At 46.7% G+C, this 24,295-nt stretch overlaps 1 protein-coding gene across 4 annotated transcripts in view; it reads left to right on the top strand.

Annotated features, from left to right (window-relative positions):
* The window catches only part of CCDC181 (coiled-coil domain containing 181), a 326,883-nt gene that overhangs the window by 78,986 nt on the left and 223,602 nt on the right, over nucleotides 1-24,295 (top strand). Inside the window, exons 1-2 of one of the 4 annotated variants that reach the window (XM_033942639.1) lie at nucleotides 1,993-2,049; nucleotides 3,507-3,546. The exons of 1 other annotated variant lie outside the window; for it this stretch is intronic. Coding sequence is in view for 1 of the 3 variants with exons in the window: in XM_033942638.1 (XP_033798529.1) it covers nucleotides 3,515-3,546 (32 nt within the window). In the remaining 2 variants the exon portion in view is untranslated. Of the gene's footprint in view, nucleotides 1-1,936; nucleotides 2,050-3,506; nucleotides 3,547-24,295 lie in introns of those variants that run through there. 2 more of the 4 variants (XM_033942638.1, XM_033942640.1) reach the window with 2 other exon arrangements.

The following is a 24,295-nucleotide window of genomic DNA, read 5'->3' as shown; positions in this document are numbered from 1 at the left end:
TCAGGTCAGGACAGGATACTGTAACAGCAGTATACTTTACTGACCTGAGAAAAGAGGTTCTGGCCTCTGAAAGCTAATTGAAAAATATATTAGTCCAATAAAATGGTGTTTTCTTATTTTTCCATTTTTGTTTTATTCCTCCTCCTCCTCCTTTTATGAAGCTGCATTAGGCTTTTTTATCACCAGCCGTGGCAATATTAGCTCCAGCGTTCATAGGAACTCTTTGAGCACCGGAGCTTTTACTCCCGCGGCCTGCAATAAAAACCTTAATGCAGTTTCATAAAAGGGGGAGAGGGGTTATTTGTTAATTTGTAAAGTGATGATTGCTATTTCTCTGTTTTTTCAAATTTACATCTGCTGTCTTTATATTTTGCACAATATTAGGGGACGTGCATCACTGTTTCTGTGGTGTTGCATTGTATGTAGAGCCCAGCTTCTTGGTGGTTCAGTTTAACTTTTGTATACATATTTCTATTTTATCCCCCACCTTTTACAAAACCGCAAAGCGTTTTTTAGCGCTGGCTGTTGCAATAACAGCTTCAGTGCTTATAGGAATTCTATGAGCATCTGAGCCGTTACCGCCATGGCCAGTGCTAAAAACCACACTATGGTTTTGTAAAAGGGGAAGGGGTAGTTTGTGATTACATATTCCATACTGGGCGAAGGTGTTTTCTGTGTTCTGTGAGTACGAATGACATGGTTCTCCGTTAGCACTGACTGTGCAGGATCAATTTGTACTAGTCTGGCTTGTTTAGTTTTACAATGGGTGTATTATTGTTCTACTGCTCACTGAAGTATGAAAGATGCTGCCTTTTCCTAGGTATACTCTTGCACGTGTGGATTGTTATTAAAAATCATGTTTTTCATATAGATAAGGGGGGGTGTCAAAAAAATGATGGGACCCCCAGGTGTCACATATACTAGGTGTGCCGATCAGCAAGGAGATAAGTGGAATTTTTCCTCTATCTGAAAAACTTTTTATGTGAAGCACGGTTCATGCTCAAGTGTTTTAGTGCTCAACTTTGAATGAAGGTTTTGCCTGTGAGGTTATCGCTCAACCACCTGTCATATCCACCTTTGTGGAGGTGGGAGGGCCCGTTCTGAGGCTTTTTCCTTCTTTTTGAGTGTACATTGAGCTTTACTGTTCTTTCACCATTTCTGCAACATTTTAACATCACAATACCATAATAGTCTCCAATTGAAAGTGTTTGCTTTACATATACTAGGTACGCCACTACTTCTGCCATCTCATGCATAGAGAGACAAACTGAAGAATTGCTGCTGGATAGCCCAGAGTGAGGGGAGGTGAAGCAGAAAAATGCTAATGAGGCTCTCTATACAGAATCTCACAGGGAAAATTGACTACCCATCCATAAGCAATCGTATGCTGTTTGCACACAAAAAAAATACTTTTCCTACCAACTCACCTGTGTGAGAAAAAAAAAATATTTTCATGTCTCAAACCTGGAAGGACATTCTAAGCATACACCACTCTTTCTATGAAAATTATCTCACAGAGGTAGAGGCAAGGGATTAATACACAGTCACTACTGTCCCAAAATAAAAGCGTACATAAGAGTACAAACCCCCGAGCGGACTTAAAAGTGATAATACAATTAACACGTAAATCTAGTAACACTTCATACTTTTAGCAGGTGCAAAATTTGGGGGCTTATTAACTAAACGTTTTCATAGATTAAAAAAAAAATCGGAGAAAAGCCTTTGGTAAACAGTCCTCTTAGACTAGCAGCTTTCATTCATAAAATATAAATTAGTACCATCAATGTCACTTCAACCACTATTCCCCCCAGCTTTTAAGGGAAAAAAAAAATCCCCTTCGTCTGCCAACTCATTCAGAGACCTCGCGAGAAAAAGGGCGAGGCGGGATGTCGTAGCTACTGTGCTGCGTCATGTTGCCATGGAAACCCAGGCTTTGCCTGAACAGAGCTGGAGGGGTGTTTTAGGGCAGCCGGGAGCAGTGACGGTATCCTGTGCAGTCTGAATCTCTCCGCCGCCCACAGAGGGGCAGCGGCGCTCCAAGCTCTGTAGGTGAGTCCGTAGTTGTGGGGGAATGAAGGAGAAAGGGCTCAGGGCTGGCTCCAGAGGCTGTCACGCCCCTTACCCTAGCAGTCGAATTTGAGCAAAACTGTCATTGTCCCCTCTGTACCCAATGCCTTGGAGAAGAAGGGAGGTGGGGGCTGCCCATTCTTCAGATTCGAGTACGTGCTGACATCCTGCCCCAAGCAGATAAATAATTAGGAAAAACAGAATGTATAAGGCAAGGTACAATGGGTAGCATGAGTGACACTTATCCTAAATCTCCCCACTTCAGAAAGGGGGAAAATAAATACCCCAGTGCCTAAAATGATGCGACTGAGTTTCTATATCAGGCAGTCCAAGGGCGTAAGAGGAGTAGGGACGGATAAGGTGGGGGTAATAGAAATTCATTACACTTCTGCTTGAGTGAAATGGTGTAGTGGCCGTATTAGTACAGGGTAATTAGGAGACAGAGGTGCCAAAGCAGTCTAAATGTCTCCCCCCCCCCTCAGATGTGCTGTAAGTAATGTGCCAGCAATGACAGATGCCCCTGAGGTGATTGTTGCTTTGATAGAAACTCACACCATACTGATAAAGGAAGTACTGTAATCCCCCTCTTAGTGCTGTCCCCACTCAGCTTCTGTCTCTTTACCTCCTCTGCTCTCTCTTCATCCAGTCACTCTCACATCTGTTTAACTGTCTTCACCCAGACACTCTCTTATATCATCCACTCCAACTAACCAGCCTTGCTGCACTTCCAAGGGTTCTGCTTGTTATCCACCCCCTGATCTTCCTAGCTACTGCTAAATGAAGCTAAGCTTTTTTTGCAATCTGCACCATACAGCTCAGCTTTCAGTAAGTCTGAACTGTTTGGTACAGGAACTCCCTATAGGTCTTATGATCTCACACCTCCTAAGACTTGAAACCCCAAGACTAGCAGAGTTCCTGCACTACATGATGGCTTAAACTTTCTGAAAATTTAATAATGCAATTCACATTGCAGAATAGTTCCTGTTCAATGGCCAATGCAAGAAAAGTAAATATTGTGGAGTTGAAGCATGAAATCTTGGTTTCAAGGACTGTGTCATTTCTGTAGGTGCCACAGTAGCCTGGTGCTTTGGATTTATCAAGTCCTGAATTAAAACAAGACAAAAAAATTCTTTATCTTTTTATTTCTTTATGACATTATAGTGCTATGACAGTAAAGATGAAGTAAATGGAAGATGGTCTCGCTCCATGCATGAAACCAGAATGCATAATAATTTTTGAATGACAGTACAGTATTAAGAATAAAGTAAAGAATGGAATTTATTGTGTGCAAGACTATAAGGAGGGAGAGGGGGAACCAATACATGCCACTTTATATATGAGTGTAAGAATAAAATATTGTAACAGGAAGAATCTTACTGTAGGAGAGCTGAAAGAATCGAGGCTGCCTATGCCTGACTACTTTGCTCCGATTTCTTTAGATTCAGTGATGCTCAACCTGAGGCACAGGAATCACTTGTGGTAAGACCCACAGTGTGGCTCTTTCAGACAACACAATTGTTTTTTTTTTTAAACTACAAAGGTCACAATTGAAAGAAGATAGCATTAGAAAGTGGAATTTTGAAACTCAGCTATCTGCTAATATGATTTATAAAGTGGCAAAAGTTGAGGACCACTGTTTTAGATATGTGGTTTTGACACTACAGCTTGATCGCCCCACTGAATGATATTTCTAATTTATATAAAAATTAGTGCATAATTGCAAAATCTTACTTTTTTTTTTTTTTTTTACTATTTTCAGCCCAACAATTTAGAAAGGATTATTCAAAAGGGGTCGAAAATGTCCAAAATAACTCTCCAAAATATAACAGAATAGGATGAAACTTGGCATGGGGGAAAAACTGTGAAATGATACATCAAGATTGAAAATGGGCCAGACTAAACTTGGAGTTACAGAGAACTAAGCTCCCCCCCCCCCCTTCTTGGCAAAAAAAGGTCTAGTGCATTTCTGTGGGAGAAGCAGTTCTAGCTTTTGTGGCATAGAAATTTACATACAATGAAACATAGCAGTTAGAGAATTCTTCTTTTCAAACTCTCACCCCTGTTTTCTACTCTTCCGGGAAAGGGTAAAACGCGGACCTCACGGATCTAAACCCGTACGGCCTTAAAAATCTGAGGTCCGTGTCGCTTGTAGTTTCTGTCGCTGACAGACCTTGATGAGATTTTAGCGCTGACGGATCCGTCTCAGCATAGGGAGGGAAAAGTGTTAGGATCCGTCAGCGCTAAAATCTCTTCGAGGTCTGTCAGAGCCAGAGACTAGTGCTGGAGTTTGGAGACTTCTTTTCCATAACGCACGTCCAAAACCTTTGTCCCCGCTCTCTTGGCTTCTGCTCTGCCGCTCCAGCACTAGTCTCTGGCTCTGACAGACCTCGAAGAGATTTTTAGCGCTGACGGATCCTAACACTTTTCCTTCCCTATGCTGAGACGGATCCGTCAGTGCAAAAATCTCATCAAGGTCTGTCAGCGACAGAAACTACAAGCGCCACCGACACGGACCGACACGGACCTCAGATTTTTAAGGCCGTACGGGTTTAGATCCGCGAGGTCCGCGTTTTACTCTTCCCGCTTCCAATCCTCCCACCCACAAAAACTACCCTTTCACAACTATTCCCTCAAAACCCTACCCCAAAATCTCTCCTACTTCCCCCCAAAAGTGGTCGAACTACAAAAGCTTCCTCCTGCAGCCACCCCACTGCTTATCCACTAACTGCAAACCTATCCTTATAAATACCCTACCACCAAAAACTACTACTCTGCAATTGCCTCCTCGTCTCCAAACTGCCCCAGCCCAAATAATTACAGCCTGTAGATTCTCCATTAGCTGTCAAACTGCCCCACTCTCTTAAAATAATCCTTTTACTGCTCCATTCTCCTAAACCACAGTTAAAATTCCTGCCGGTCCGCGCAGGGCCGGCGAGATCGACGCCTTTAAATTTCCTGCCCCGGTGGTGTTCGCGGAAATCTTCTGTTCCTCCCAGCCTCGGGCGATCAAGACAAGCTGCCGACGTCGGGCATTCCCTCTGTAAGTCTCGCCTATGCGGAAACAGGAAGTTGAAACAAAATAGGCGGGACTCAGAGAGGAAAGATCCCGACGTCGGCAGCCTGTCTTTATCGCTGCCCCTGCTGAGTCGCCGAAGAGGAAATGTAGGTAGAAAGGAGATGGTCAGCGTGCGCGGGGGGTCAGCGTGTGGATTGCGGCCATCAGCAGCGTCTGTGCTGAGAGTTTGCCCACGTGCAGGATGCGGCGGGTAGGGGCATCCAGCTCGTCTTGGGCGGCAGGGCCTGCAGTGCAAAGCTGTTTTTGCCGGCTTGGGGGGGGGGGGGGGCGAATGTGCAGGGCACAGCAGGAGTAAGATCATGGGGAGCCTTCAACAGTGCTATCTCCTCTCCTAGCAGCTCTGTACTTACCAGGGCAGTGATTCACTTCGGCAACTTCCCCTTTCCTCAGAGGCGGCAACGGACCCAAGGCTGCCTAAGGAAATCACTGCTGCAGGCAAGTACTGAGAGCTGCTGGAAGGAGAGAAAGCAACTGTTGGAGGCTAGGAAGCTGTTGGATAAAGGGAGAGCTGCTACTGGACCTGGAGGGAGGTAGAAGGAGAGATGCTGCTGGGAGGGGAAGAGGGAAAGGGATGGGAAGAGAGCTACTGTTGGATAGGGGGAGAAGGAAAAAAACAAGGAAACAGCTGGCAGGGAGATTACAGAAGGGTAAAGGGGGTCAGGGTGGAATGGAGAGATCAGATGAGAGAAAGGGGAGAGAGAGGAATGAGAAAGTAGAGAGAGATTGATGCTGGAAAGGGGGTCAGCAGAGAAATGAGAGAGGGATAAAGATGCTAGATCTGGTGTAGGAGAGATAAAAATGAAGAAGGCAGTGAAGCTGGAATGAATGATGTAAAAAGGAGAGAGGAGGCACAGGCTGGATGGAAAGGGGAGAGGGGCATAGAAAGAAGTCAGATACATATGGAAGGGGGAGAGGGCAGACAGTGGATGAAACGGGCAGACGCTGGAAGGAAAAGAGTGAAAAGAAGATGAAAGCAGAGACCACAAAAGGTAGAAAAAAATCATTTTATTTCTATTTTGTCATTACAATATATCAGATTTGAAATATATATCCTGTTAGAGACATAACTGGGGACTGCAAAGCCTAACACTATTCCTGTCATGTGTTGACTGCAGTATTCTGTTAGCATGATATTTCTGTGTAGCATTCTGTAATAATTTAGCTTGTTCAGTTTTCTTGATAGGAGAGGGGATATATGTGAAGGGGAGGGGAGACAGGGGTTTTGTTGGTCCTTGCTCTGAATATTTATATTTATAAAATGACAATTGTACAGAATATTGTTTCTTTTTATACTTTAATAAAATACATTCAATATAAAATCATAACTGAGGCTTGTGCAGATGGGATCAGATGGTTTGTGGGGACCGAGCTTGCGGAGACGGGGCGGAAAAGTGTTTTTTTATTTCGGTCTTAGTATGGCAGACAGTGAAGAATGTGGGTTAGCATGCCCCTTGTTGCCCGTGAGTTCTGCATTTGCTCCTGGCTCTTCAAATGGGGCTCTACAAGGGAGAGTTTTGTCCAGTACAACAGGTCAAGCATCATTGGCTTCAGAGTCCTCTGCTAATTCCGGCTCTGTGTCTGAGGGGAGTCTGGAGGCCTCTCAACTCTTCTCACCAGCATTTTTGCTTTATTTCCTTTGACAAGTTTCAAGTTTATTAGCATTTAATGAATCGCCTATACAAAGTTTCTAAGCGATGTACAAATTAAAAACCATCAGATGGTGGTCACATATATAATTTTTACACATTAAATTTTAAAACAAACTATTGACATTTTAAACTATGGGAAAAAGACAAACATGAATAAGTGGGAAAAGAGGGAAAAGTTACAATTCATTTTATGTTGAAATTAACAATTAAGGAAAAACACAATAGGGAATAATGGGGTTGGAATGTTTGATAGTCTTAGTCAGAATGTAAGGGGTTAATATAAAATATGCTATGTATCAAAGGCATCTTGAAACAGAAAGCAATCCAATCTCTCAATTGCGCTATTATGCACTGCAGCTTAGGCAGTCTGGTGTCCTCTACAGTTGCAAGTCCTGGTCCGAGAGGACCCTGGTCTTGGATGTCCAGGCACCAGCCGCGTTGACTTCTGTTGTCCCCTCCTCTTCAATTGGCATCCTTTGGGTATGTCTTTCTGCCTCATTTGGGATACAGCCAGAGTGCTATCTACAGGATATAGCTCCATCATTCTAAACGCGCAAAAAAACCCCCTTTTTTCTTTTCTCCTCAGCTTGGCTGGGTCCCGGGTTGTCCAGTCGGCCTCTCTTGAGCTGTTCCCAGTTCTCCGCAGCCTCCTGGTGTTTTCTGCAGCTTGGGTGAAAGAGAGGAGTAGCCTAGTAATTAAAGTGGCAGATTGCCTTGGGTTAAGATCCCCCTGACATGCTCAAGGAGGAGCACTTTTTTGGTTCTTGGCTTCTGCTAACTAGTCCTCTTTAAACTTCAGTCTTTTTACCAAGCAGATCTTCCTTTGCCTTAGGTAGAGTATCTTTTGGCAGGAGCTCCTGGTTGTTTCTTTCCTGCTCCAGGTTTGACCTCAAACTTTGGCAGCATATTGTGTTCATCAGAGTACCACAGCTGGTGCATGCTCCTTTGGGCTTTTCCTATGGAGGGCTGTCTGCTCTATGGGGGCCAGCCTAACATGGGGTGGACTGTTTTCCCATCCCCTGGGGACAGTGAGTATTGTCTCAATTTCTTGGCCTTCCTCTTTACCTATGATCTTCATGGCCTTGCCTCTGGGCACCACCTCCAGGGACATTCCCCTTCAGGGTCTATATAGAAACATGGGCCACCGGCCCAACAAGTCTGCCCACTCTAAAGACCCTCCCCCCTAAGCACTTCCTCAAAGTGAACCCACATGCTTATCCCATTTTTTCTTAAAATCGAGCACGTTGCTTGCCTCAATTACCTGAAGTGGAAGATCATTCCAACGATCAACCACCCTTTCGGTGAAGAAATACTTCCTAGTGTTGCTATGAAATCTCCCACCCCTGAGTTTCAACGGATGCCCTCTTGTTGCCGTAGGTCTTGTAAGGAAAAATATATCATCTTCTACCTCAATAAGGCCAGTAACGTATTTGAACGTCTCTATCATATCTCCCCTCTCTCTGCGTTCCTCGAGAGAGTATAGCTGCAACTTACCTAGATGTTCTTCATATGGGAGATCCTTGAGTCCTGAGACCATCCTGGTGGCCATTTGCTGAACCGACTCCACTCTCAGCACATCCTTTTGATAATGTGGCCTCCAAAATTGAACACAATATTCCAGATGAGGTCTCACCATGGACCTGTACAATGGCATTACAACCTTGGGTGGTGTTATATTTATAGGAACACAGCCAGAACTCCTGAGCTATGGGAAATCAGTTTTACCCTCACACTAGTAAATCCCTGTATTGAAGTGCTGCAGCCTACTCTTTCAAGCAGTGGGAGGTTTCCTTTTAATTGTAGAACCTCTGGGTGCTCTTTTGGGTTTTAGCACCCTCCTAGTGGACCAGCCTAGCACAGCATCTATAGTCACCTATAATGCTCCATTTGCCCCTGTCTACTCTGTCAAGCGGTGCTCAGGAACACTGGGTGCCTTTTCTGTCTCTAGTGCCTCACTGGCCAGCTCTGCCTAATTCATCTACAGCTCTGAACTCTGGCTGTTAGCCGGCTCTTCATCTGATGCAGGTGTGGCTCCTTATGCCTATTTGCCTCTGTTTCTTCTCGGAGAAAGTGAGTGGCGTGCCTTATTTGCTTGGCCTCAGCTCCTTCGACAGGTGGTGCATGGTGCCTTCTGCCTATTTGCGGCGACTCCATTTCTAATTCCGTTCCACTGGGGATTCTGGAGGACAAGTATCCTTCCTTTTACCACAGCTTCATCTTTAGTTTAGCTCTGCATAGGGAACCTTCAGCCCGTTCAGCAAGGCCCCTTTGTTGGATGTTCACTATTGCTACAGTCCCCTCACTGGCAGTGGAGGACAGCTCTGGATGTATATGTGCTATGGACCCATCAAGAGCACAGCTCTGGGTGCTGATCTTCCCTGACTGTTGTTGGATGTGGATCACAAACCCATGATCCCTTCTCTGGATCTGGGATGCAGCTCCAACTGCATGGGGACCACGGTTCCATCTTTGGGCGGGGAGTATGTCTCTGGCTGCATTTGTGCCACAGTTCCATCTCCAGATGGGCAGTACAGCTCCAGTCACATTTGTGCTACAGGCACAGCTCTGGCTGCATTGGTACCACAGTTCCATCTCCAGATGGGGAACACAGTTTCGGCTGCATTGGTGCCACAGTTCCATCTCCGGATGGGGAGTGTAGCTCCGGCTGCATTTGTGCCATGATCCCATCTCCAGATGGGGAGTGCAGCTCCAGCTGCATTGGTGCCACGGTTCTATCTCTGAGTGAGGTGCGCAGTTCCAGTGGCATTTGAGACACTTTCCATTGATGGATGTGGAAAGCAGCACCTCTGACGACACATGTGCCATGGTGACATTGCTGGCTGTGGGGAGCAGTAGCTCTGGCCGCATTTCTGCCAAGGCTCCATCGCTGGATGTAGAGCACAGCTCCGACTGCATGTGGGCCTATGCTTCATCTCCAGATGTACAGTATGGCTTCATCTACTGGGTTGCATCGACTCCTAGTCTTGGCACGGCTTCATCTTTAACACTGCTTCATCGCTGGATGTACAAGACTGCTTCGACTCCATGTCGGGCACTGCTTCCTTTCTGGATGGGGCCAATTCGGCTGCCTGTTGGGTACTGTTCCATCTCTAGCACTACTTTCATCTCTAGATCTACAGAGTGGCTCTGGCTGCCTGTTTGGCACTACTCCATCTCTGGATGTCCAGAGCAGCTTCAGCTGTCTGTATGACACTTCTCTATTTCTAGATGTTCAGGGCAGCTTCAACTATCTGTCTGGCACTGCTCCACCTCTGAATGTACAGAGCAACTCCGGCTGCCTCTCTGGCACTGTTTGATCTCTGGAGATGCAACGTAGCTTCAGCTGCCTATCTGGCATTGCTTCTCTGACCGTACAATGAAGATTCGGCTATCTTTTGGTACGGCTCCTTCTCTGGACAAGCAGAACTTCTGACACTGCCCTAGCTCTATGGATATAGGGGCTTCTGCGGCTTGTCTAGTGCTGCTGCCTCTCTGTTTCTGCGGAATGGTTTCAGTTGCTGCTGCCTCTTTGTTTCTACAGTGGCTTTGGCCAGTTTGTCCTTGCTCTAAGTGCCTTCAGCACCCTGTCTGGCTCTGCCCCAGCTCTGTATGTACAGAGGATGGGGTCTTCAGCTTTCCTTCTAGTACGGATACATCTCTGGAGGCTTGGGGTACTGGGTTGCCATGGCTCTCTCGCTGGATGGAGAGCGCTAATTCAGCTTTCCAGGTGGTCCTACTCCCTTTCAGTGTTTTCTCCTTTGGGCTTCGATTCCTTTGTAGGACTCCATCTCTCCATCTATTGAGAGGCTCAGCCAGACTAATCAGTATGCCTCTTACTCAGGATGTTGAATGTGACTTGTTGCAAAGCATGAAGCTACATCCATTTCTCAGTAGCTCCCTGGTGGGCTTCTAGCTGGGCGCGTCCAACTCAAGCAGCTTTGTCCCTACCTGTTGCATGTGCTCCGAAGTCTGTCTGCCATGCGCAGGGTGCAGATTTAGCTTTGGTCTTCCTTGGAGTGCTCATACTTTGCTTACATACTAGCTGTCTTTCTGGACTATGGGATACCTATCCTTGGTGCACCGCCTTAGGTCCTGCGTGACGTCTAGTCTGCTGGTTCAGATTCCTGTAGCTGGCCTTGCTGCTTATTGGGGGTCCAGTTAGTCCTGGTATATCTCATTCTGTTCCAGGTCCTGCCTCACTGAGGACTGCTTTGGTACATCTCGCTCATCTCTGGATTCATCTGCTGCTGATGACCAGAAAGGAAAAATTATGTTCTTGCATGATAATTTGTGTTCCTTTAGTTAGGGCTTCCAGACATACAGGAAAAACCCGGACATGTCCTCTTTTTAGATGACTGACTGGGTGTACAGACGGACTTTCCAAAACCTAGTAGTTTGTCCAGGTTTTGGAAAGCCCCGACCTCCAGCCGCAGCTTGAGAGCCTCTGAGCATGTGCAGATGATATCGCATGCATCCGCACATGCTAGAAGGCTAGACAAGGCCTGGAGGTGGGAGAAGAAACACGGGGCTTTGTGAGGGTGGGGCAGGGGGACGTAACAGGGTGGGGCTGGAAGCAGAACTGGGCAGGGCCATGTGTCTGAGTTTCTACGTCGGAAAATCTGGTAACCCTACCTACAGTCACAGCAGATGAATCCAGAATCCTGCCCTTTCTGCTACTTTTACTTTTGCCTTTGTTCCATAGGGATTGGCTAGGTGGATGGCCTCAATGTGAATTTCGCAGCTGTGTGGTAGGCCTTTTCATGGCTTCTGCTGGTATGGGGAAGGAGTTCTGTGCCATTGAGCCTGTTTGTTGGTCCTGCTGCTTTATTAAGAGGAATACTAAAGTACCAGTGAGCAGACCACTCAGCTTTGTGTTCTCTATCTCTACCTGCTGGTAGGTGGACTTAACTCATTTGTCTCTGGATTAATCTGCTGTGCTAAAAGAATGAAAATTATCAGGTAAGAATATCATTTTCTTTCCCCAAACTACCCCACTGCAAAATTTTCCCTTCCCTAGCAATAGCAGCAGATGAATCCAGAGACCAATGGGATAGCCCACATCTACCAGCAGGCGGAGATAGAGAAACTGATTAACAGGTGGTCCTATTGGCTGGCACTCCTCCTGTTTATCCAGTATTCTCTATCTCCCAGCAGGAAAAGGTCGCTATTCAACTAGCTCCTGAATTCTGGCTGTGACTGGAACTTTATTTTCTCCTGTTGAGGTTTCTCTTCAGTGAGACTGCCATTCTGTTTCTCCTGTTGAGGTTTCTCTTCAGTGAGCTGGCAATGCTATTTCTCCTGTTGAGATTTTCTCTTCAGTGAGACAGGGGTGTCCGGCTGAATGGTGCCGGCTTTAGGGGTTACACCTGGGCCCCCCCAGGTCCCTGCCTCACCCTCCCTCCAGTGATAGAGGGCCTGACTGGGTCTCAATTTTTTTCTTCTTTCCCTTCTCTGTAAAAAAAAAGAGACCACAGTTCCTCCATTCTGCTCGGTTACTGCTGATCAACCAGCTTTAACTGGCTTCAACCGGCCCTAACAACAAGCTTGTGAGTATGTCTGATTTTTTACTGTCGGTTGAACTTCAGGTTCTGTTTGGGAGTCTTAGTACTGTGGGTTCGGTCAACGTACGTTTAAGGCATGGATATTTTATTGAGGCTAAGTTTTATGACTAGAAATCCGTGGAGGGAGCCGGAACTTCCCGCCCTTTGCATGCACGCGCTTGGTTTCCTTGTTGGTTACAGTGTGGCAGTAGCGGTGCGATTTCATGCTCGCACTTGTTCTCATTGTTGGGTTTCAGTGTAGCAATAGTAGTCCTGTTTATTCTGAGGCTCTCTTTCATCGGTGTTTGTCACGGCCATGTGCAGCTGATTGTGCAGGTGCCGGTTTATAGCAGCGCACATGAGATGGGACATGTTTTTTTTTCCGGCGCTGTGGGCTGTTCTTCTGGTTATTCCCTGAGTCTGATTTTCTTTCTATGCAAGCCGCGGCAGGGTAAATTTTGCGGGGCTTGAATCCGACTATGTTTCTAGGAGCGTTGATGCAGCGGCCACGTGTCAGTGAGAATCAGGCGTGCGCTTGGGTCTCCGGCGATGGCGGGAGAGCTGCAGCGTTCCGGTAGTTTGTTTCCAGCTGACTTTGGTCAGGGTATGCCGGGGCTTCTCTCCTTTCCGGTTCAGACAAGTTGTATGTGTTTCACCAGCTTTGGGACAAGCTTGGGCAGATTTATATGTCTATGTCTGTGTTCCTGCTGTACTCCCTTGAAGGAAGCTGCTTGTTTAATCGGACTCTGGGGTTAGCACTCAAGGGGTTTACCAGAGACCTGTGCTAGGTCACCCAGTCTCGGTTTGTCTCCGGATTGGGGTGACATATGGCAACTCACGGCACGGTGAGATCAGCAGTAAGATAGTGCCCTGTATTTCACACAGGTATCTCATTGTCTCTCTTGGGGTCCCTGCAGATTGAGCCTTTGTCTGTTGGTAACTGTCCTTATTTGGGCCTTTGTGCTGAGCTGCATGTGTCTAGTAGTGGCACAGGATATATATGCCTAAAGGTAGTACAAACAGTTTCCAAGTTCGGGCTGTCTCTATGGGCATAATGACACTGCGCATCTTCCTGCGGCCAGGACTCTCTTTCTCTATTTCTGAGGGGGCCTGGATTTCAGATTTCCATGTTTATCACGCTGGTTTCTCCTGTCACCATTTTCTCATGGTACATGCTAGATGGGCCCCCCGACCAGACAGGAAGGGCTGTACAGCTCCTTTTAACCAGGAGCCAGTTCTATCAAATCCGCGGAGGATCACACGCTATGTGGCTGTTAGCCTCATCCCTGAAGCTCTCATTAGCGATGTGAGCTTTGTCTGATACCTATAAGGATGCTGTTGTTTTCCACGGGGCGGTAGATGCAGCATCTTGATTGAGTCTAGTACATCACTTTAAAGGACATGCGTATTTCGCTCATGTTGCATGGGGTTAGTGCTGTTTTCAAGGTTCCAGTATATTCCTCTTTACATTGTGAAACTTGATTTTTCCTAGGAGAATCTTCTTGCAGATCCTACAGTCTCATCTTGCCATTCCCTGACCTTCTGCACTTCATTCTGAGGGGATCTTGACTTCTTCCAATGACTCTTCAGGCTTTCTCATGAGGGAGAAGACGCTATAATGTCAGGTCAGGGGGCTGTGAAGATTTTTCAGGATGCTTTCATCTTTGCATCCTCCTCAGGTTTCCAGTTCGTTCTTAGAGTCTCTATGTTTTGTGTTTCCCTTTTCAGTGTTACTGGTCCTCAGGACAGTTCTTGCAATTTTCGGGAACTAAGGGACGTTGTTCCACCTACTGCATGGTGCCTGAGACAGGGGCATTGGGCAGACTGGATCCCATTCTGCTGAATTAGTTTCTCGGGGTTACACATTTCTGCAGACAACCTGGGAATATATTTACATTTTCTCTATGGACTCCGAATCGACACTTGCCTGCCTCTCTTGGAGCAGCGCTTTTGGTTTTGGCACATGCCATTTTGCCTACCCAAGGCTTCACGAACATTTTAGGTGATGTGGGCGGTGGTACCGTTTTGGCGCTACCAGGCGATTCATCTAATTTCTTCTTGACTGCCTGCTTGATTCGGACGACTTCCAGTCGGGCCATTTGACTGACACGAAAAGGGTGGTATCTTTTCCTCAGTTCTTTACACGTGCATCTTCGAATTTGCACAGCGCTCTTTTCTCCTGTACTATTTATAGGTATATCGGGGTGATGTTTTTATTCATATAGGAGAGACATGTGTTTCTTTCCGGAGACTTGGGGCGTGGGGTCTTGGTCTCTGATTGGTATTCTTCTTCGCTTACCATGACCAAGAGTATGGGATTCTGTACAGTTTCTGGGATCCATATTGCTGACTCCACTGGGGACTTCGGCTTGCTTTCCCCTTCTTATGCTACAGCAGTTGCTTTTGTTCTGGTGGTTCCCGGTATCTCAGGACTCCAATTATTTGGTATGCTCCTCCTGCATCGCTCTGTATGATTTGGTGGATCAGCGCGATTTCTCTTTTCAAGGCATGCCTCGGTCTTTGCTGGAGTAGCTCATGACCACCGACCATCCCGGGCTGTCAGGTTGGGGGGCTCGGTGGCTTCCATCCTCAGCTCCAGGAGTCTGGTCTTCAGAGGCGACTCAGTACTTGTTCATTCTTCTACTCTTGAGCAGGGTCAGGCTACCTTTCTGGAGCTTCAGATCATTCTTCCGGATTGCCGCTGAGGGTCCTTTTGGTCAGTATTAGGATGGGGGTATTTCTCTACAGCTTGGGCAGTAGGTGTTGTACTCAGTTGGCAGGTGAAGTTGTTCTGCTTCAATGGGTAGACTCTCATCTTCGTCTTCTGTTGGCAGATCCTTTTATGGATCAGGATAAGAGTTTGGATAGACTTTCCGCGGAATCTGAGCATGGCCCATTTCTTGTATGTTACAGTGTACAGCGCTATGTACGCTCTGGAAAGTGTGCATGTTAGTAATAGTGTAATCTTCTGCATCCTGGATATTGGGAATTTTGGCTCAGGCGTTCCAGCTCTTTTTATGGACGTGAGATCTCCTTGACCTAGACCTCATGACCTCGTCTCTCAATTCTAAGCTTCCTAGCTTCTTCGGCGGGCCCAGGGAATGGGAGATAGAGGGGGTAGCTGCATGGCTCCTTTCTCGCCTCTGCCTTCTCTTTTTCAGTGTTTTCCGCTGGCTGATGATGGCTTGGATTTGCCATCTCGAGCTCGCTTTCCGGGCACAGTATTTGTAGAATCTCTGGATTGGCGGCGCCATCCTTACTATGCGGATTTGATGAGTCTTTCAACAGCCGGACTAAGAAGTTTCCTGGTATCTCCGGCTTAGCTTGCCTAGGGTCCGATCAACATGGATATTTGTACTACTTTAGTATTATGACCTAGTTTTTTGAAAAATCTTGGCTGAAGTGTAAGGGTTATGCGAAGCAGGTTGTTTCTTCTCTTATCCAGGTGCTACGGACGTCTTCTCCTGTGGCTTCTGCTTCCTTTTGGAGGTTTTTCCTTTCTTGGATGCTTCTTAACGTTTGAACACAGAGGAGACACGTGGAGGCAGAAGGGAAGGAGCAGGAGAGAGGCAGAGGGTGAGGGGCTGAGGCGAGAGTTAGCTCCGCCCACTCCCTGACATCACTGGCAGCAGACCCGGAGCTCCCCCTTAAAAGGGGAGGGGCTAAGGATCGCAGATCAGCTTGCTTTCAGCTTGTTCTGAGATCGGGGCAGGCAGAGGAGGAGAGGGCTGAGGAGAGAAGCAGAAGGCAGGACAGAGGAGACACGTGGAGGCAGAAGGGAAGGAGCAGGAGAGAGACAGAGGGTGAGGGGCTGAGGCGATAGTTAGCTCCGCCCACTCCCTGATATCACCGGCAGCAGACCCGGAGATCCCCCTTAAAAGGGGAGGAGCCAACGGCGGATGACACCAAACTATATCGCAAGGTCAATAACATGGAGGACTGCGAAGATCTCCAAAAAGATCTGACAACACTGGAAAAATGGGCCAAAAAGTGGCAAATGAGTTTCAACATAGGGAAATGCAAGGTCATGCATATAGGGAAAAAAAACCAATGTTCACTTACAAAATGGGGGGATCAGCGCTAGGGGTGAGCGACCTTGAAAGAGACCTGGGAGTGATGGTAGACACAACATTGAAGTCGTCGGCGCAGTGTGCCACGGCCTCAAGGAAAGCAAACAGAATGTTGGGTATCATTAAGAAGGGTATCACGACCAGGACAAAGGAAGTCATCCTGCCACTGTATCGTGCTATGGTGCGCCCGCACCTGGAGTACTGTGTTCAGTTCTGGTTGCCGTACCTCAAGAAGGACATGGAGGTATTTGAGAGGGTCCAGAGAAGAGCAACTAAGCTAATAAAGGGCACGGAGGACCTCTCATATACTGACAGACTGAAAAAGCTAGGGCTTTTCTCCCTGGAAAAGCGGAGACTTAGAGGAAACATGATAGAAACCTTCAAGATCATGAAGGGCATAGAAAAAATAGACAGGGACAGATTTTTCAAATTAAGGGGATCAATAAGTACAAGGGGGCACTCAGAGAAATTGAAAGGGGAGAGGTTTAGAACAAACGCCAGGAAGTTCTTTTTCACCCAGAGGGTGGTGGATACATGGAACGTGCTACCAGAGGATGTGATAAACAGGAGCACGCTACAGGGTTCAAAGAAGCTTTGGATAGGTACTTGGAAGACAAAGGGATTGAGGGGTACAGATAAGAGTAAAGGTAGATTATAGGGATGGGATTAGAGGTAAGTTACAAAATTAATCAGGGACCACTGTTCAGGCACTAGGCCTGATGGGCCGCCGCAGGAGCAAGATGGACCTCTGGTCTGACTCAGCGGGGGCAACTTCTTATGTTCTTAACCACTCCAGATTTCTTTTTTGGCACAAGTGTATTGCCGAGGGCTTAGCGTTCAATTCCCTTCAGCTTCTAGTGCAATTCTTGGCTTGTTACAAGGGCTAGGTATATTGCTCTTCGCTTACTTCTCAGCTTCATGTAGTTCAGTTCCTAAACAGAGTGCGGTATATTCATGCGCCTCTTAGAAAGCCCAGTTTGGAGTACAATCTTCACGTACTTCTTCTCAGTTTACCGAAGGCTTCATTTCATCCTTGTCTTTTGGGACTCTAAAGGGCTGTGCCGTTGAACATGGGGTTTATTGTGGCCATGGCTTCAGCTCTGCAGTTTTCTATGTTGCAGGCCTTGTTCAACGGGGATTCCTATTTCTGATTTCCGAAATATGGGGTATCAGTTCGGATGGTACCACTATTTCTTTCTAGGGGGGTGTCATCCTTTCTTTTATGTCATGCTCGCTTTTCCTTCCTTCTTCCTGGGAGGAGAAATTGGGAGCAGTGCTTTTATTCACTGCATTTTTTGATACGTACGTAGCGTTCTCCGCGAGCAAGGTTTCTAATGACTTTTAGTTGTTTATATCTCCTTTTTGTATTCTTCAAGGGACGCCTCAAATGTATGGCGGCATCCGAAGCCTCCATCGCTCGATGGGTCCAGGAGGACATTCTTTATGCTTGCTTGCTGGCAGGGAAGCGGTTGGCGAAATAACTTCATGACCATTCCGCCGGAGCAATGGCTACTTATTGGGCTAGGCCTAAAGGTTTTTTCCTTGGAGGAGATTTGTCTCGCGGCTAATTGGTCTTCCGAGAGTGCTTTCTCTCTGCATTTCTGCTTGGATGTGGGGGCGCATGCAGTAGGGGCGTTTTATACTTCGGTTGTTGCGGAGGCAGCGTTTGCTTCCCACCCAGATTGAGGATTGCTTTGCTACATCCCATTGGTCTCTGGATTCATCTGCTGCTGTTGCTAGGGAAGAAAAAATTATGTTCTTCCCTGTTAATTTTCTTTCCCTTAGACGCAGCAGATGAATCCAGAGCCCCACCCTTTCTGGATATTGTCTCTCGGTTTTTTCTTTTGCAACTTTCGCAGTTTGTTATTATGGCAGGTTGTTTTCTGTATTATTGCATTTTGAGATTTGTTATGGAAAATAAGTTTTTTACATGCTATGCCTATTGATGGTTACGGATGCTTGGGCAAGGAGCTATACTGGATAAACAGGAGTGCCAGCCAATAGAACCACCTGCTAATCAGTTTCTCTATCTCCGCCTGCTGGTAGATGTGGGCTATCCCATTGGTCTCTGGATTCATCTGCTGCGTCTAAGGGAAAGAAAATTAACAGGGAAGAACATAATTTTTCCATACTCCCCCAAACTACCCCATCATTGAATACTACCGCTGTAATTAACCCAGTGTCCCCAAACTGCTCAATCCTACTAAATAACCTCCCAAACTAAATTCCCCCTCCCCAAAGCTAGCTCTTGTAACTGCTCTGCCACCCCTAAATTGCAACACCTGTCAACACACATATACATACTTTCGCCAACACATAATCAACATGTACATACAGCCACACATATAAACACACACACACATAATCCCCTGATGACATTTAGGGATTTCCCTGGTTTCAAAACTTTCCCTGAAGGCCCTGGGAGTGGCCTTAGAGATCTGGCCAACCAAAGTCTTAGGCCACTCCTAGTGCATCCCAGAATGCACTGGGAATGAGGCCTAAAACTCCGGTTGGCCCAGGTGCCTAAAGCCCCTGCTATGGGCCCCTCCCCTGCCCCTCCCCGGTGTACTACCCCAGTTTAAGTTGCCATACTTTAGAGCTAATTTGCCTACTAGTTATCCAGGTGTTCTCCGAATTGGGTTTTGTTTTATTGCTGTTCTGAAGAGGCAGGCCTACCGGCCAGAGGGAGTAGGCATCCCTCTGGCTGGCCTTGCTGATAAAGGTCCAGAGGGGTCTGCATGGGCTTTAGGGATTGGCATCCTTCCTGCCGCAGACAGTGTAGGGATGTTGGGTTATCAATGGGAGGGAGTGGGCATCCCTCCTGTCGGCTGACTTGCAGTGGAGTTCGGGGGTTCCCTGCAGTGGCCGCTCAGCTGATCATGGCAAGGAGATTTCCTTGCCGCAATCAGTTTAGCGGCTGTGTCTGTTTGAAATGTAGGTTCACACTGCTTGGTAGGCTATTAGTTTTCCATGATTTTCCTCTTTTTAGTCCCGTGATAGTTGGAAAAGTTAAAAAAAAGTTTTTGTTACGGGTTTCCCATTGGGGATTGGTTAGGGTGAACCTTTGGATCATATATGCAGGGGCTAGTCCATTTAGCACTTTGTAGAGTATGCAGGCAAATTTGAATTGGATTCTGGCTTGGATGGGTAGCCAGTGTCGTTTATTATAGTATTCGGTTATGTAGTCGTGTTTTTTCAGCGAGAATATCAATCTGGCCGCAGTGTTTTGAGCCGATTGCAGACATTTGAGCAAGTGCAGGAAGCATTTGTAGATATATTTTATTCCAATAGACCATGATGGTCAGCACTAACATTTAGACTATTATTCTAAAGTGGGATTTGTGGAAATAATTTCTGATTGAGCGTAGCTTGCTTAGTGTTATGAAGACTCTTGATGACTGTGGAAGTATGCAATTGTAATATCAGACCGGCATCCAAGTGAACACCTAGGATTTTAATTGTAGGTACAATCATGGAGAAGGTTTGTCGTATCATGATGCTTGATTCCAATTTATCTGGTGTTTGGGTCACCAGGAAGAATTTGGTTTTCTCGGGATTTAGTTTTAGTCTGGATTGTTGCATCCAGGTCTCCATTAGATCCAAGACGGTATGAACTCTGGGGTTAACTGATGTTATATTAGTGGAGATTATGATAATGACAGTAATATCGTCTGCATAGCAGAAGCATTGAAATTCTTGTTGGGACAGCAGGTAGAAGAGGGATGCTGTGAAGGCATTGAAGAGAGAGAGAGAGTGAGTGATAGTAGCAAGCCTTGTGGTACTCTACATGCATTTTTCAATTTTTTTGAGAACTAGTTGTCCATGTTGACCTGGTAGTGCCATGTTTGCAGAAATTTTTGAACCATCCCAGAATGTTTCCTGACAGCCTGAGGTTGTCTAGCAGCCTGAGCATAATCTCGTGATCAATAAGGTCGAAGGCGCTTGAAAGGTCGAATTGAAGTAACATGGTGTGTTTACCTTTGCTGAACAGTGAGTGGATCCTGTCGATGATCATTCCTATTACAGTCTCTGTGCTAAACATAGGTCTGAAGCCTGACTGTGAAGGGTGTAGGCCTTCAAATCTATCTAGAAATTTAATCAGTTGTTAATTTATTATTCCCTCCATTATTTTTAGAAAGAATGGGATTGAGGATATCGGCCTGTATCAGTCTGTAGTTTGATACCGCTGTGCTGTGTTCTTGTGGGCTTTTTATGAGAGGTTTTATGATTATGTGGCTTAGTTCCTTTAGGAAGTCTCCTTCTAACAGGTTGTTATATAACTATGTGACTTGAAAAGGGTCGATGCACTCTGCATTATTGCTTTTACGGTGTCATCTTCACTCATTGACTGTTTCCACCCCTTTTTTCTCCCTGGTGTGTTTCTTCTTGTTTTCTTTCAAATGTCTCTTAGTCCTAAACCAAATGGTCTAGCTTAGGTCAAAGAGCCTCAACAAAATTAAAGTGAATAATTCTTACTGTGTCAATGCATCTCTTTTTATATCATCCATATTATTCTAAAGAATTATAAAAAATCTCTTTGAACAAGATCTGACCTCTATCCATAGAAGATTATTTACGAAAAACAAATACTGGAATGGGTAGATGGATGTTGAGTTGAGTATGATGGAAAGTATAAGTGACAATAGCTCTTGTAACTCAGTAGTTTTTATGTACTAATATAATTAGCTACAGAATTCAGCCAAGACATACATGGCTTAATTTACCTTACGATTAGCAGAATATAAATACCTTTCATATAGATATACAGAGGCTAAAATAATCCAAACATCCTATATTCATGCAAACTTTACAGGTATTCTTTATTGGTGAGGTATGCACCAATAATTAAAACAGAACTCCTATATGGGCTTTTGCTTTGATCATGGAAATGCACATGTAGTTTTGGTTATCCTAAACTTCTGATCTCCATCTCTGCTGTACCCCCCAGCACCCTTTTCTCAGCAGGTAAACACTTTTCTCTGAGGATAAGCAGTTATATATTCTCACATGTGGGTGACGTCATCTGTGGACAGTGAAAAGTGTACTAACACATCAGATTCTTTATTTCTTTATTTATTAATTTGTTACAAATTATATAACAAACATAAAATAATATCAATTACAGCCATCAGCATAAAAAAATGCTCAATAATACAATCTAAATAAACTAAGAATTCAATGATCTAGGCCAGTGTTCTTCAACCTTTTGACATCTATGGGCCGGCGAAAATAAAATAATTATTTTGTGGACCGGCATCGGTCTGCGGTCCAGCAGTTGAAGAACACTGGGCTAAGTCGGGCCCATCTCCACTCAATCTCCGCCCCAGACCCCGCCCCATAATAGTACTAATTGTAACACCATTTTTTCCATCCATTTTTCATAAATACACACACATACAATATAATCGTATTAACAACATATAATGGTTAACCACAAAATTAAAATACACAAAGCACACTGTATGCTTTTCAACATTCATTCCTACCAGAAAACAGATAACCCCGTCCAAATGCAGGACCAAAAAACTAAAAGTACTAATATTCACAAACAAATCTAAGATACAAACCTCTGCAAGGAGTACAACCCCCAGAGAAAAACAAACAAATGCATTTCTTCCTGAACAGACAGTTAGGACAAACAATTAGGGCAGATGTAAAATCACTAAATAAAAAAAATAAAAGCATTTCCCCAACTGTTGTCTCTCTCCCTCCATTTGCCCTGCCGTCTGGCCTGCCCCCCGGTGTTAGCTTCAGGCCGGTCCACGGTGCGATCAATGCAGGGTCTTCGGGCCGACTCCCTGAGTGCTGCATTGCACAAAGTTGTGGGAAGCGTCTTCTCACGTGCGTCTCGTGCCTCATCTGGAAGCATTCCCTCTGATGTTGCGAAGTCAGAGAGAAGGCTTCCGGGTAAGGCGCAGACCGTGGGTAGGAGCCTATTCCCATGGCTTTGTGCACTGCAGCACTCAGGGAGCCAGCCTGAAGATGACACATTGATCGTACCGAGGACCGGTGGCTACAGAACAATCTCTTGGACCGGCAGAAAATTTCTGCGGACTGGCACTGGTCCACGGACCGGCGGTTGAAGAACACTGTTATCCCAGGACAAGCAGGCAGCATATTCTCTAGATGTGGGTGTCGTAATCCACGGAGCCCCGTCGTGGACAGCTTTTCAAGCAAACTTGATTGAAGATCTCAAAGTTTGCTAGTGCTGCACCACACATGTGTGTGCCTTCCCGCTCCACTAGAGGGCGTGTCTCCTCCTCGTGGTCTTCAGTTCTTAGTTTTCCGCGGAGCCAGAAAGCCCTGTCTCTCTTCTCTGCGTTTCTAAGTGCCTTTCTTGCACTGCGGCTTCTTTATTTTCACTTCGGGAGTTGCTGTGCGGTATTTTGTACTTTTTTTCTCCACTCATGTGTTTTTCTTTTTCTTTTTGTTTTTGGTGACCGGGGGATCCTGGTTCGCCTTAGCCGCTTGGCCTCACGTGGCCGCGGCCTTTCTTTTACCTTATGTCCCGGCCTCTTACCGGGTTTAAGAAGTGCACGCAGTGTGGTCGGGTAATTTCCATCACAGACCCGCACCGCTGGTGTATCTTGTGCCTGGGTGCTGACCACCCGATGGACTCTTGCCCTCGTTGCGCTACCCTTCAGCCTCGGGCTCTTTGGCGGTGTCGGGCCAGAATTGTGGAGCTCTTCGCCATGGAGGCTGACCTCGCTTCGGCTTCGACCTCGACCTCGGTCTTGATGTCGGCCTCGGAGACCTCGGTCCCTGGCAAGTCTCTCTCGACCTCGAAGACTTCGGCGACCCCGACCTCGAAGACCTCGGTTTCGGGTAAGTCTCCTCTTCCTCCTTCAGGTTCAGTTCAGTTACAGAAGAAGCCACCCTCGGAGTCTCTGGCCATCCAGGCGTTGAGTGTAGTCCCGCCGGCCTCGATGAGACCACCTTCTAAGACCTCTAAGCGTGCCTCCACCTTGCGGGAATACTCTTCCTCGAGGTCGCCCTTGGTGGAGTGCACTGCGGCACCTGTTGGTTCCAACTTGGTCTTGGGGCCCGTGTTTGAGGATATGCTGAAGGTGATCATCTCCTTGCAGTTCTCCTCGGCTTTGGCCCAACTTGCACCGGCCTCGACCTCGCTCGTTGCGGACCAGCCTGAGCGTCGCCCCGAGGTTTCTCGAGGCAAGGTGTGTCGGTCTCGGCGCATGTCCTTGACTGATTCCTCTCCTCTTCCTTCGAGGCATGCTTCTTCCGCTGCCCGACCTTGGTCGCTGCACTGGACGAGGCATCTGTCTCCTTCGTCCCGGGATTCTTCCCCGAGGCGGGGTAGGTCGCCGGGCCCTCGCACTACGGGATCCCTCAAGCCCTTGGACCTGACTGTGTCCGACCCGAGTCTCTGGCGGTCTCCCAGGCAGTCTCGGGTTCTGTACCTTGAGGCCCTGGTGTCGGGGGATTCTGCCTGTTTTTCCCGACGGCTTCATCGGGCCTCGGCGCCCCGGACCCCGGGGTCCTCTCCTCCGGGGACCTCTAAACGCAAGCTGTCGTTGACTCCCCCCCATTCTCTTAGTGGGGCGTCCTCGGCGTACATGCTTGTTGACACTGATGTGCCGGCGCAGTACTCCAGGGAGGCTTCCCCCTCCTTTTCTGCTGCCTTGCAGTCTGGCTTGGCCTCCCCCATTGAGGGGCAGTCTGAGAGCCGACCTTCTTCCTTCACCAGATTTGTGCAGGACATGGGGAAGGTGTTGCATTTGGACCTCCAGTCTGATTCCAGGTACACCAAGGAATATCTGGAGGAGATGGAACTTCCTCATCCTCCTAAGGAATCCTTGCAGCTCCCCCTGAATCCGGTGTCGCAACAGACTTTTTTTCAAAACTTGGAGACTCCTTACGCTATCCCGGCCATTC

This window comes from Geotrypetes seraphini, chromosome 4, assembly GCF_902459505.1.
Source record: "Geotrypetes seraphini chromosome 4, aGeoSer1.1, whole genome shotgun sequence".
NCBI lineage: Eukaryota > Metazoa > Chordata > Amphibia > Gymnophiona > Dermophiidae > Geotrypetes > Geotrypetes seraphini.
Note: the sequence above shows the minus strand (reverse complement) of the source record. Positions and strands in the feature narration are given on the sequence as shown.